The sequence below is a fragment of the Pteropus vampyrus genome, unplaced genomic scaffold (genome assembly GCF_000151845.1).
Source record: "Pteropus vampyrus isolate Shadow unplaced genomic scaffold, Pvam_2.0 Scaffold11, whole genome shotgun sequence".
Taxonomy (NCBI): domain Eukaryota; kingdom Metazoa; phylum Chordata; class Mammalia; order Chiroptera; family Pteropodidae; genus Pteropus; species Pteropus vampyrus.
In genome coordinates, this window is record NW_011888792.1 from 12,117,980 (window position 1) to 12,132,675 (window position 14,696).

The 14,696-nt window shown below is 32.4% G+C and overlaps 1 protein-coding gene across 1 annotated transcript in view; it reads right to left on the reverse strand.

Annotated features, from left to right (window-relative positions):
- KIAA0825 (KIAA0825 ortholog) overlaps window positions 1-14,696 on the reverse strand; it is a 364,821-nt gene that overhangs the window by 242,933 nt on the left and 107,192 nt on the right. The window contains exons 11-12 of the mRNA XM_023522742.1: window positions 12,567-12,757; window positions 3,015-3,125 (exon numbers count right to left, since the gene is read on the reverse strand). Of these exons, the coding sequence (XP_023378510.1) occupies window positions 3,015-3,125; window positions 12,567-12,757 (302 nt within the window). The remainder of the gene's footprint in view (window positions 1-3,014; window positions 3,126-12,566; window positions 12,758-14,696) is intronic.

Sequence of the window (14,696 nt, forward strand, 5' to 3'; positions counted from 1 at the left end):
CGGGTTCTTGAGCAGAAGACTGATGTAATGAAAACAGTAATTTAAAGATGATAAATAATAGTAAGACAGACTAAGGCTGTTATAATGAGTTGGAAAGAAAGGATGGTTCTAAGAGAACTATGGAGGAAGAGGTAAATGAACATCACCACACTGAGAATATGCAAAGCAGCAGCTCAACATGCAAATCATTCTTAAGTTTCTGCCCTGGATGTGTTTAAAGAATAAGAGAAAAGACATCAGGAATGGAAAACAAGGGAAGAGTGGAAGGAAGGCTCAATCAAGGACATTATTTTGGGTTTCCAGTAATACAGTGGGTCACTTAAGAAACATAGGAAGCTGGACATATTGGGGTAAAGGCAAATGTTCAGAGCTAAAGATGCAGAGCTAGAAATATCTGTAGGGAGGTAATAGGGTAAGTTATGTGAACAAAAGAGCAATAAAAAAATGGGGTTCTTTTTGCTTTTTTAAAAGTTTTTAACTTACTAAAATTAAATTGTTTTTATTATAGGAAATTTGGAAAATATAGAGAACCACACAGATAAAAATAAAAATAAAAATACTTTACAATCCTACCAAAGATAAAAACTATAAACTCTCTGGTATATATCCTTTTAACATTTGTTTTTTATGCATACATTTTTAATGCTATTTGTATAGGAATATGGCTCAATACTTCTCAATTGTATCCTACATCTCAATAAACATTCATCCTGTGGAAAACAGAGGTTCTCTTATCCTGTGAGTTTGGGAAATTGACATACAAGATTCCTCCCTTTGAGATAAACACTATACATTAGTATATCAGAACCCCCACAATTTTGAACCATAAAAATGACTTTATATAACAGATAACTGACGATTTAGATTTTTCACACATTCTTGTTAACATCACCCTGAACTGCTTTCCCCTTGAAAGACAGAGGTGTAGTTGTCAGAAGCTTGAACTTCAAAAGGTACCAACCCTAGATTCAAGTCTGCCTCCCAGCTTTGTTCTCTTCTTATTACTTTATTCTCCACGAAAGAAAAGGTTTAAAAGAGATAATGTACATGAAGCACTTGTTATGTTTGATATGCAGTTATCACTCTAAAAACTGGGCCAACTTTGATGATGTCATAATTACTAATCTGCAGTTTCCTCTTAACTATAGATCACAATTATTTGTCTTTAATATTTTTTAAAATCAGCTCTTTTAATGACTCCACACTAGTCTATCGTATGGCTATCACATAATTGATTTGTCTAATTCCATACTGTGGAACATTTATTCCCATTTTTTTCTTTCACAAATAATGCTTCAGTGAACATCCTTTCACATAAAACTTTGCCAACAGTTCTAAGTAATTTCTTATGTTTGATTCCTGGATATGGAATTGCTAGATAAAGGGGCATAAATATTTTTAAGGTTTTTATACAGCTTGCTAAACCACCCTCCAGAAAGCTTTTTTCAAATTGCATTTCCAATATGGGTTGACTGGTCACCTCATGTTTTAATTTTTGTGTTAGGATAATAGTAGAGACTGGTTGCTACACAGAAGCAGAAAGAAAGAAAAGTCTTAATACATTTATAATTTCTTTAGGTACAGAAAAGTTAACTATAAGAAGTAGTTGTTTGAAAGATAAACCCATTTCCATGATGACTTCCCAGGCCTCCAGCTGGGCTGAATGGAACAAGCTTGGAGGTGAAAGTCTTATATAGTGATATCTAATGGGGCATAACTCCGATGGTTATAGATTAAGATAAAAGCAGGTAATACAAATAGATTAAAGCAAATGTGAAAAAAATGTGGCAAACAAATATGTTTAGAAGTTTGGAACTGGTCAAAATGACATGGGATTTTTGCTTACCTGACTCTGAAAGATCCAGTTGTTTAATTTTTTTTTTTCAATAATGAGTATTAAAGAGTTGGCTGTTTAATTCTCAATGACATAAGAGTACATTTACATGCAAGGTGACAGGGTATTGAGATGACAAGATATTGAGGGTATTCCATTTCCAGCAACCAATCATAAAGAATTAACCAGAAATCTTTTAAAAGTTTTATATGTAAGTGAAGTTACAACAATACACAAGGGGCCTTGAAGGTAAGATCTATGTCTCATTGATCTTGGATACCTCATTACCTATATGGGGATAGGCACTTAACAGGTAAATCATATATGTTTGCTATATTTATAGAAACTTTGTGTATGAGGTTCTCATAACCTCAATTTAAGGGTAGGATTCTTAGTCTTCAAGAGAAAAATATAATTAGTCAATTTAGATGGTGAAATCATTGATGGTATATTTCCAAGATGAATCAAGAATGTACGGGGATTAACAATATCTCCTTTAGCTAGACATAATATATTTACTCACAGATACTAAGGAAAAATACTTTCCAATGATATGTTCAGCTAAGAATCAAACTGCCTTTTCACATAATGCTACAAAATGGAAGTACATTTGATGCTTTAAATGATTGTTCCTATATTTAAGTAAAGTTAATTAAATAACAAGTGAAATACCTACTCATAATCAATCCTTTTCATGACTCCACATTAGTCTACTAAATGGCTGTCCCATAACTGGTGTGTCTAATTCCACACTGTGGGACAGTTTTTCCCATGAGGCAGTTATTCCTGTTTCAGCTAATTCTAAGGCTCTGAGTTAGTTACATAAATTAACCCGTTTTGCTGTCTTTTTTTGAAAATTAGTTGGAGAACTGCCAAACTCCAGTCATGGGTCAAGAAGGATGAGTTTTAAAACAGCTAGGCAATTAGCTAAAATGGAACTAAATCCCAAAAACTCACATTTTCTACTACATCACTAAAGCTATAAGTTAGTGGAATAATTATAAGGCCTGTATCTTGGATTCTTGAGCTAAAAAAGATAAACAATATTCTTTACTTACTTGTGTATTGTAAAAGTTGAAGTTATTTTTATAAGATGCATTTACCTCCATGGATAAAAGTTTTCTTAAACTTTAAAAAGAATTATAGAATTATAGATAATATAACACTCACAGGTTCTCACCTGAGTATAGAAGGGTAAAAATGTGATATGCAAGAAAGCCAATGTAATGGTTGCTTGAAAAATGGTTTTAAGGAATCTGAAGGAGAATCATCCATGCCATGCTGAAAAGTCCTAAGGAAATACAAATAATTATTTCAGAATATATAGAAAACATTAAGATACTTTTTATTTTTACTTAGTACTCAAAGGTAATGATTTTACACAAAATTGTATTGTGCTACAATGGACAATACAACCACTTCAACCATTTGAAATTTATGTCAAAAGGTGACTCAGAGGCCTCTATATAATACTTCTTACACTTGGAAAGGTATGATAATAACATTTTCACTTAATTAAAAAAAACTCTCACATCATAAACTTTTTCAAAAATAAATGTATAAAGAATAGTATAATGAATACCACTTATCTCTCTCTCCTCAAGCTGTATCCAAGAAATGTCAATCTTTTGTCATATTTGCTTTGTTAATGTAAAAATATTTATCATAAAGGTACCTCTTTTTACTTTTTAAAGTTATTTATAAAAACCAAAAAATTAAGATTTATAATTAATTTTGTATGCTCCTAAAGGCCTACCAAAAGCTTATAAAAGAGAATTTAACTGTAAAATACATGACTATGATTTCAAAATTAGAATAATTTGGCCAGAATATCTGATGTACAATCTTTGGAGAAGTGACTATAGCATTTTTCTAGATTGGCCCAAACTCAGCAATAAATCTTGAAGTAATAGGAAAGGATTTGTTACATAAAATCTTTAATAGATAGCTTGGTTAATAAAGATATTATAATAACAGGACACTGTATTCGCCTACATGGCGTTAAGAGTGACAACTGGGAACGTCTTAGAAATGGAATTGTTTGAAGTGGTACAATCTCTCTTTATATAAAGTACAGAAGCAATAGCATCTTTTAGATAATATGTAGAATATAATTCCATTTTGAAGGATCATCCCTGTCTTTTTGTTTCACATCCTGCTTTTTGTAATCTCACATTTTCTATATTTGACCTCTTTCTCCCATTTTCTTGCTAAATAGAACACTTTTTAATTAAATATGCTTATTTTTCAGACTTTTACTATATCATCTTCTCTTTGAAAGCCATTTTTTCTCATTAAATTTCAGAATAGAACAAAATTCCTTAAATAGTCTTCAAAATCAGGCTGTCATATACATTCCATGCATTCCACTGTATGAACTAGAGAGTTAGGCAGAAGCAAGTTCAGGATACTAGGATATGCTTTCCTAAGGAGAGTCTGGACTTTGTACCAGCCATGAGGAATCACTGAAGAGTTTATAGCATGGGAGTGATACCAGCAATTTTACATTTTAGAAAAATCACTCGAGCATAGTGATGAGAATAGCCTGAAGAGGATCAAGGCTGGAGGAAGAGAGATAATAAAGGTGATAATGCGGTAGACTGGGCAGAGGAGGACAAGGTCCTATGTAAGATGCAGAGGAAATCGTGAATAGGAAACAACTGCAAAAAAATTAAATTAACAGAATTAACAAATTCATCCCCTAATGACATGTGGTTGGAAATAGCATGAGCAGGAAGGCAGAAAGAAGAGTTAAGAGAAAAGAAGCCTAAGATGACTTGCAAGTATTTTCCTTAGTTTTAGATATGTTGTGGGAGATGCAGATAGTTGAAATACATCCGGAGAGAGACCTCAAATAGAAATTTGGATTTATTAATCTAGCATATACAAGAGACACCAGAGTTGAAGATATTGATGTGGAAGTCATTAGCATAATGGTAAAGTCGTGGGAATATGTAAATTCACCCAAAGAATGAGTGTAAAATGAAAAGACAGTCAAGAGCAGAACTCTGGAACACATCAATATTTAAAGGATGAGGTGAGAAAAAGCACTCAAAACCAAGAAGGAATAATCAGAGAAGTAGGCCAAGAGCCAGAAGAAATGGCTAATAGCATCAAAAGCTACAGAAATATTAAGGGAATGGAAAGGCAAAAATTGGAGTTAGTGATTGGGTATGCATACATAACCTGGCCCATGTTGTTTGTTTAGTATGATGAGGGCAGGTACAGTGTATTGAGTGAATAGTAGGTGTAAAAGTGGAGACAGTGAGTACAAACTGTGTTTTAGGAGAGAAAAACAGTGGTAAAGAAAGAACAAAATTTGTAATACAGGAGAGGCTTGGAGGAAAGAACCAGAAGATAGAATATTAAAAGACTAAGGTAGTGGAGTAGGACATAAATGTGGTCAAGAGCTCAGACAAAAAGGTTTGCTTTGGTTGGGAAAAGAGATACATTGATTGCCTATAAAATGATGTAGAGGTGAGTAGGGATCTGGATAATTATTAAGAATGCAAATGAGAAGTTAAAGTGCATTCATAATATTCTGGGTTTTCTCAGAAAAGTACAAGGGTGAGGCTATCTGCTAACCAATAGTGGGATAGGGCAAAATGGAGGATTTGGCCAAAGCAGAGAGGATGGAAAAGGGAGATACCCAGAGACTGGACAGAGTGGGATTGTCAAAAGGTGTAAAAGGACAGCTGAGTGATTTCCACCAGCAGTATTCCACAGGCTGTGAGGGAGGGAGGCGAGGGTGGGGCGGGGCGGGGGGGCGGTGGAGAGGTGGAGAGAGAGAGAGAGAGAGAGAGAGAGAGAGAGAGAGAGAGAGAGATTAGATAACCTCTAATGATGTTCTGATATACAATTAACAGAAAGGATGCTCTAAATAATTCATAATGGGGAGTAAAATACAATTTTATGAGCTACAGAATTTTTCTACGAGAGAGAGAGAGAGAGAGAGAGAGAGAGAGAGAGAATGAACAGAGGAGGAACACGCAATAGCAAGGGAGCTAGGAAGATGAGGGTTCTGGTATAATATGAGAGGAAATGCAGCAAGGGGTCTGGAAAGGAAGGCAATCTCAAAGGAAGTGACAGACTAGGGGAAAAGGATAGGACAAGAGATAGGGGGCTAAAGAGAGCAGGAGGAACTGGAGACCATGGGATTATAGCCTCTGCCTCCTTTTCTGCCCACTTCTCTGAGTCCTTTGCATAAATCCCCATTTGTCCAGTTATCTGGGAGCCACCTTATTTCTCCAAGAATAAATACCTTATCGACAATGCTCTCTGTCATGTTCAGCTAGTCACTGAAGATTATTTACAGGCAGTGCATGGGCACATGCAGGAGCTCTGGAGCTGGATAGCTTGGGTTTGTAACTTTGTTGTGTTTTTTATTAGATGTATAATGTTGTTTTGCAATATATTTAGCTACAGTTTTCTCAATTGTAAAATGAGGATAACACCTCATAATAATCGTCTCACAGGGTCAGTGTGATGATTGACATACACATATAAAGGATTTAGCAAAGTGCCTTATTTATAATAAGGGCTCAACATATGTAAGGTATTATGAGTATGATAATAGTAGTAAATACTCCTTAAGAAGGTCTATGACCTTTTCGAACTGACATGGAATTCCCAAGAGTCTAAATGGTTGCCTAGTTACAGTTTTATCCTCAAGATTAGAAAAATAATGGAGAATCTAATAATAATAGAATGGTTATTTGGTGCCAAAATTTCTTAGACTGCAAACCATTGGCAATATAATACTTCCCAGAACATTTCTTTTACTTAACCTCTTTTACTCCATTGATGATTTCTTAGTTATACTGGTAATGGTAAGGTTATTTGGCTATAAGAAATGTTATGGCAGATGTTTATGGTCTCATAGGGGGTGGGATCTGTATGAGCATTTAATTCCACAGCAAGATCCGAAATTAGTTTCATTATTCTGGAGAGTATAACAGGGTGAAAATTGGCCCACAAGCCTCAATGGGGGAATGAAATGATGAGCTGGATATTAGATAACCTCTAATGATGTTCTGATAAACAGTTAACAGAAAGGATGCTCTAAATAATTCATAATGGAGAGCAAAATACAATTGTATGAGCTACAGAATTATATTTTCTACCAGACATAATAGATTTTGATATAGCAAATTTAAATACTCCTTTAAAAATAAGTAACTGTCTATAGGTTGAAGCAAAATACATTTATTCACATTCCCAAATTAACAGATTGTAAAGATAGCTTTGCTTATGGGGGAAAAATGAATCTGGAGAAATTCTTTGCTCTTACCCTTCCTCCAACATCAACTAAACCAAGCCCCTCTCCTCTCACTAACATCACACTGCCTGTGGTCTCGCCACATCATACCATTTGAGGACTCTATCCCAGATTCCAGCTCTTTTGGTTCTCTGATTTACAATTATGTTACCTCTTCCTTTTTGCATTGACGAATCTGATTGATTTCTTGGGATTATGTAGCCAGCTGCTAGAATGAAATAACTCCAAGACATAAAAAGTGAGAACATATGATAAGCTAAAGAGTTAGCTGGGTTTTATGCTTCTTTTGTGCCACCCCACTTTTTGCTGCCCTCCCAGGAGAACTGAGCCTCATAATGTGATACTAATAGAATAAACCTCCAATATGGGATCGAGGCAGCCCAAGGATGTAAGTTCCAAGAGGGCAGAAGGGTCAAGTCAGATGTCTTCTATCATCTGTGCCTACCACACTACCTGAGCCATTGGAAGCGTTCAACAAATAAAAATACCAAGAAAAGCACACAACTTCAGAAGAAGTAGAATTAGTTTGAAATTGAAATATTGAGACAGCACTGGAATATCTGAGGTAACCGAGTACATGTGAGCCTTTCTGGTTGACCTAAAATCACAGACAACTAATTATAAATATGTAGAGATCACCAAATTCAATCTACTTCATCATTTTAGACATAATTCTAAGTTATTGCTTTGCTTTCATAAAACACTTAAGTAGTTGCCTAATGTCATTAAGTGAGAGAAATCAAGGTAAGACACTTGGAATGAAATATGGTTCCCCTGCCCCACTGATGAAAATAACTCTTCAAGGTTAGAAAATAATGATATTAAGTTATAAAATGACTGGCACAATGCTTGGCTTTATAGCAGGTACATAGTAAATACTGGTTAAAAAAAGAATGAATAGAAGGTATTGTCAGATACGTCTTAGCAGAAAGGAAGATAAATTTTAGGGGCCATCTGTGAAGATCAATCATGGATGGTACACAGCCAAGGGGTGGGTTGAGAACACAACATATGGTGGACAGATAGAACAAGAGTTGACCCCTGAGTACAGAATGAGAACCATCTAGTCAAAGATTCAGGGCACAGGCCTTCTAAAACATTAATTACTAAGTTTTACCAGTGTTTTACCTTCTTAGGATCACACATAAAGCTGTTTGATTTTAGGTTTTTCTTTTTTTAAACAGAAATTTCCCCTTTAAAAATAATGTTAGCAACCCAAGTGTCCTATGATAGATGATTGGCTAAAGAAGCTGTGGTACATATATACGATGGAATATTATTCAGCTATAAGAAGAGATGAAATACTGCCATTTGTGACAACATGGATGGACCTTGAGATAATCGTGCTAAGTGAAATAAGCCAGAGAGAAAAAGTTGAAAACTACATGATATCACTTATATGTGGATATAAACCTAAAAGCAACAAATGAACAGGACAAACAAACAGAGTCTCATGGACATAGACTACAGACTAGTGGTTACCAGAGGAGAGGGGAAGGAGATGGGGTGAAAGGGGTCAAATATGTGATGACATTAAAGAATTAAAAATAAATAAATAATACCAGGAAAAAATATAATAATGTTAAGAGGGAAGGGGAACAAAGGGAGTCATTAAATCTAAACAAAATGGTAAGTGAAGAAACTTCACTTTCTGAATCATTTTATGTTCTTACAGACACCTTTTTTTTTACATTTTAAATATTTTTATTAATTCCATTCAGTCTTTAACAGCTTTATTGAGATATATAATTCACCACAAAATTTATCCATTTTAAGTGTACAGTTAAATGGTTCTTGTTATATTCACAGAATTGTGTAACCTTTATCTCTATCTAATTTTAGAATATTACCATTAGCATCAAAAGAAATCCTATAGCCATTTTTACTCACTCTCCCTTTCTCTCAGCCCCTGGTAACCACCAATCTAGTTTCTGTCTCTATGAATTTGCCTATTCTGTACATGTCTACTAAACGGAATCATATAATTTGTGTGCTCTTACGTCTAGCTTTTTTCGTAATATTTTTGAAGTTCATCCCTGTTGTAGTATCTACCAGTATTCCATTCCTTTTTATTGTTGAATATTATTCTACTATAAGTTATGTTACATTTTGTTTATCCTTTCATCAGTTGATGGACCTTGGGTTTTTTCCACCTTGTGCTATTAGGAAAAATGTTGCTATGAACATTTGTGTACAAATCTTTGTGTAGATATATGTTTTAATTTTTTTTGGTATAAGCGTAAGAGTAAAATTGTTGGGTCATATGACCATATGTTCAACATTTTATATATACATACTCTAATCGTAACATTTTGAGAAACTACCTGTTTTTCAAAGTTTGCCAGATATTTTTGAAGCATAAAAAATAAAATTTTAGTCCAATATGTTCTCTGTTGTGATAGAGAGTGAAATAGTTTTTTTTAAAAAATAAATAAATGAACGGGCAAGGAAGATCATAACTTCAAAAGACCTAGTTTGAAAAAAATCATTAGTTTGAAACCCAACTTTAGACTCAACTTTAGTGTGATTCAAAAGCCATGTGAATGACACTAAATGGACCCCAAGATAGGTCTGCTGTCCTTGGTTTAGTGATCGACATTCTGACCTATTTCTGATGATTTCAGCCTTTGCCTGGTATGTTGGCACTTATATAGAAATTTATTCTTCCATATTATTAAATGTTATAACATTGGGGACATCCACTTTCAAAAAGTTTCAAAAAGCTTCCACTTTTAGGAGTTTTTATATGACACATCAAAATGTTTTTAATTTTAACATTAAAAATTTTACCAGACTTTCCTAAATTATTGAGGACAGAGCTTTCATCCTGCTCACTGTTGTCATATCCCTTGTACTTAATCTTTGTACTTAATCATATGAGGCGAGGGAGGCAAAAATATTTATGGACTTGAAACTAAATTTCATTTACCTAAAATTCCAAGAACTAATTTTTAATTTGCTATATACAAACTAAAACTAACATTCTATGTGAGAAAAATGCAATATATGAAACCACTGTCTGGGTGAATGTGTGAATGTGCATTGACTACTCTTCTGAATGTGCAGTTTAACTGCCTTTATGAAAGAACTACAAGTGAGACTCACTTTGGAAAATACATGGTGAATATTTTATGTTTCTGCAGGTCTCTTTCCCTAGAGAGCAAACCTAAAGTACTCCTTTTACAACAGTCTAAAAGAAATCTACAAAGGAGAGTTAAAAAAGAACACATATTTTTGCAAACAGGTTTCATTCTTCCTGAAAAGATTTTAAAATCATGTATGCCTGCCTTGGGATTTAGTGGTCCTATGCAAAGTTCAGAAAGCAACATACATTCAGTTTATCTGTCAGAACTACTTGGAATAAAGGCAGTCACCTTATAAAAAGGCATATTACATAGAGTGACAAATGGCAGGTATAGTTTATAAAAAATTCAACACTTTCAACATCTGATTGTTATTTTTTACCAGTTCCTCAAAGCATACAGTTTAATTTTTTAATGTGAGACAGAGATACAATTTTTTCTAAAATACAAATAATATGACAACCTCATATCTTGTCTATGAAAAGAAGCTAAATAAGTCAATAGGGTTCTTGCAATGCATGTACATTTTTTTCCTAGTTAATGAGAACATGCTGCCCTGTAGATTTCTTTGCCAAAACAAAGCAAAATATATTTCAAAGATTAGATTTCCATTCCAGAAAAACAATCATAAAATTTAAATCAACATGAATGTATAAAATTTGTGAAAATCTTTATGAACTGAGAAATATTAAAAAAGAATTAAAGTATATATAGATTTTTTGCTCATGCTTCAAAACAATGTAGCTGTTTTATATTAAGAAAAACCAGAGGCAGTGTTTCATGTAAAATGTTCTATAATCCAGGCTGAAATTAGCAATTTAAATTTGTTGCATGAGGTTACAGTGCAGTATCTAATGCACAAATCACAGAGATTTGAGTACTTCCATAGCTGTTAAAAAAATGTATCGAAAGGCCACAGGTTAACACTAATGAATGTATGTTACACTATTATTATTAAAATATTCAATCTGTGATAATAATTTATTTGTTTTACAAATGCGTTGCAGGGTTAAAACTTTTCTATTCATCTGTGACAAACCATGAAATTCAATATTGCTCACCATGACCAATCCATGAAATTTGTCAACTTTGTTCCTGATTTTCACAGGGCCTTCCTCTTAGATGAAATGACCCATTGAACTAAGAGCATAGCAATTTTTTCATCTATGGTAAATCAGTTTAGTTTATTAGGATTTACTATGGGCTTCAGACCCTGAGCTTTTTATGATTATAAACCATTATGAATAATCCCAAAATTCTGGCAATTTTTCTGTTTCTCCCCCTTCTGAAAGAATTCTCCATTTCTAAAATTAGTTTTCAAGGAAGGGTGACAGAAGGAACAATATGTAAACAATGGGTTGGTTAAAAATCAAAGAGTAAATGAAAATTATAGGAAAATTGGAACCAAGGTTGTTAATTACTTTTAGACTGTCTAACACAAAAGCCTCAAAACTCACTGAAAATCAAGATTTATATATTGTGCTTACCAGAATGTTAAGAAAGGAATACTTAACCTAATTTATCCTAAGAAAAAGAAATACTGCATGTCTAACTTTCACTATCTAAGAAATAAAAATATGCAATTATCTAGTTTTTAAGATAAAGCGACTATTTGGAGGAGATTTAAACAAAATTACATTAATATTTTATCATAAGACCTACTGTGACCTTTTCTATATTACAAATTTGAATTAAATAAACCAGAAGTAAGCCAGAAAACTAGTTCAAAATTTTAATTTTTCAAAATCTTACTTATTTAGCTAAGTAAAGTATGACAACATTTAAAAAATGCTATTCCTATCTTCACTTGCCATTACTAGCTCAGACACTAAAGTCTAATACTAAAAAGGTGAATCTATGGTAGATTAATTGACAGTATAAAACTATAAGGTCTCTTCTAGATTTGAGCGTACTTTAGAACTTTTTTTTTTTATTAGAGCAAATCACTTTACATAAAATTAAAAACTAAAAAATATTTTTTAAAAAGCAAAATGCATTAGATATGATTTTATTTTTCATAGAATTTCAAGATATGGCTGAAATAACAATGCAATTAATATAATTTGACCATTTAAAGAATTCAAATAGTGAAGCTCAAAATGACCCTGATTGTATGGGAGCCTTATCAACTGAATAGGATTGACTGATAGAGATATGACACAGTATTAGGACTAAATTGCTTTGAGAATGAAGAAAGCCCTATTGGTTAGTGTTAGTTTTGTAAAATGGCCCAATTCACAAAATCAGTGCAGTCCAAAAAATTCCTACTTAATATTTTAAAGAATTCAATAAATAATATGAAAATAACTTGGCTAAATCACATTATTTTATATATTATAATAGCTAAAAAGAAAGTATATTTGATACTTACTGATATAATTCAGTTAATGGTGAAGTCAAAATGACTAATGTTGTAAACAGATTATTACAATGGGTATGAATTTTAAAAATTTTGTCATCTATGTACTCATGAGGATTTAAAAGTTTCTTTACAGATGTACAAACTGACCATAACATGTTCTCAGTGCATATTAAAATTGTGGTGACATCAAGTCTGTTGGAAAGAAAAGGAAGAAAATTACGTTAAACAAAACTGTTTTTCTGCTTGGTATATACTCTATCATCTATATCTCTTGTATTAAACATAGGTAAGAATAGAAATATTTGGTTAGATACCAGAGCTTCAGAGATCAAAGAAAGAGAGCATCAAAGACAGGTTTTCAGTTTCCAAGTATAAAATGACACATAATACCATTATCTTCACGGGTAGTGAGGTCTACAATAGTGAAGTATTTTAGGAATACTTTAAAAAAAATATGTTTATTTTGCATTATCAGAATACTATTTAAGAGGTTCAAGTAATTTTCCTTGAAATTATATTCTGCAAAAGAAAAGCCAGATTAAAAGAAAATGTGCTATTATCCACATATATATGATAAGTAACAATTTGATGGCAGAACAATTTTCCTCATCCAAGTATAAGCTGTTTGCAGAAAGTTACAAGGCTGGGTCACATGTTCTCCCAGCAAGTGGGAGATGAGAAAAAATGATACCAGAAGTACTAATGCAGAAGCATATAGTTTCAGAAGTTTCCAATATTAAATAAATTTTTGGAAAATATACTATATTATTTATCTTATTTATAAATTTATTTATCTGCTTCTATCTTTATTGAGTTTTAATAGGGATCCAAAGATCTGTTTAAAGATTCTTTTGGTCTATGACATTTTACAGACCTCAGTTCATTCCTTTCTTTTTTCTTTTAAATTCAGTGTTGAAAAAATAGAAGATGGAAATTTTGAAGTGATAAGAAGAAAATTAAGTTCAAGGACCTTTTAAAATAATATTATGGCTTCAAATTTATTATATATACAATAAATTTATACATACATTAATAATATATAACATTATATATCGTATATATGGTTTTGGTGATTTGACAGTTGGAGGCTACTGGAATACTAAAAACATCAAAAATCACCTTTAGGAAGGTTTGATTGTAGTTTGTATCTACTTACTCTAATTGTTAATTAAACAATTACAAATTCAAGATATATGTATACACATACACACAAACACATACACACCTGCAAAATCTGATTTCCACATTAATACTGGCTTAGGTTTAACATTCAAATATTTTACTTAGAGAAACTAGAAGAAATAACTCTAGCTTTGCATGTCATTTTTATGTAACTACCCAGAAAATAAAAAACAAAAGTCTCTACAGTACAATTATTTAATTAAATATACTACCTATTTCGTGAGCTAATTGTAAATCTGATTTCACAAACATCTCATAATGACTTGCCACCTCATAGTCAAAAGTGATTTGTACCATATAAGGAAAAGAATGAGGTATTCTTTGCTCTAAAAAAAGGAATTTTCCATCTATTCTTCAGAGTTCAATTTTTTAAAAAATAAATGCTTGGTCAGTAATTCAAAATAGCCTGCGCAAATTACTATATTTATGAAACACTATGGCAGACCTAAATGCCCTTCAAATACAGCAAGCATGCTTTATAAGAACATATTCAGAGAATGATTCCTACTGCCAAAGAAAAACAAAACAAAACACGAAAGAGGCCTCTGAGGTCTGTAGGTTCCTCCTAAAATATATCTATATGTACCTATACCTATATATATTTACAGACCTTAATCACATTAGTCAGAATATTTATTAAAAAAGCTTTCTTGTCATAGAGACCATTGTTATTAGGTAAGAAAGTTTTTGTAATATTCATTGTCTAAATAATTTATGGAATTGGTTTATAATTCAGTCTTTAATTAATTTAATATTCAGTAACTGTTGCTCATCATTTTCTGTGATTTCACGTTTTGTTAAACTGGCTTTTAATAATACATAATGAAAAGAAAGAAAGAAAAAGAGGAAAGAAGTAATTAGAATATATTAAGGAGAAAAATGATTAGACAAAGGAGTTTCCTTAATGAAGATTAACTACAATATTAAAAGGCTTTAAAAAAACTGAAAAACTAAAAT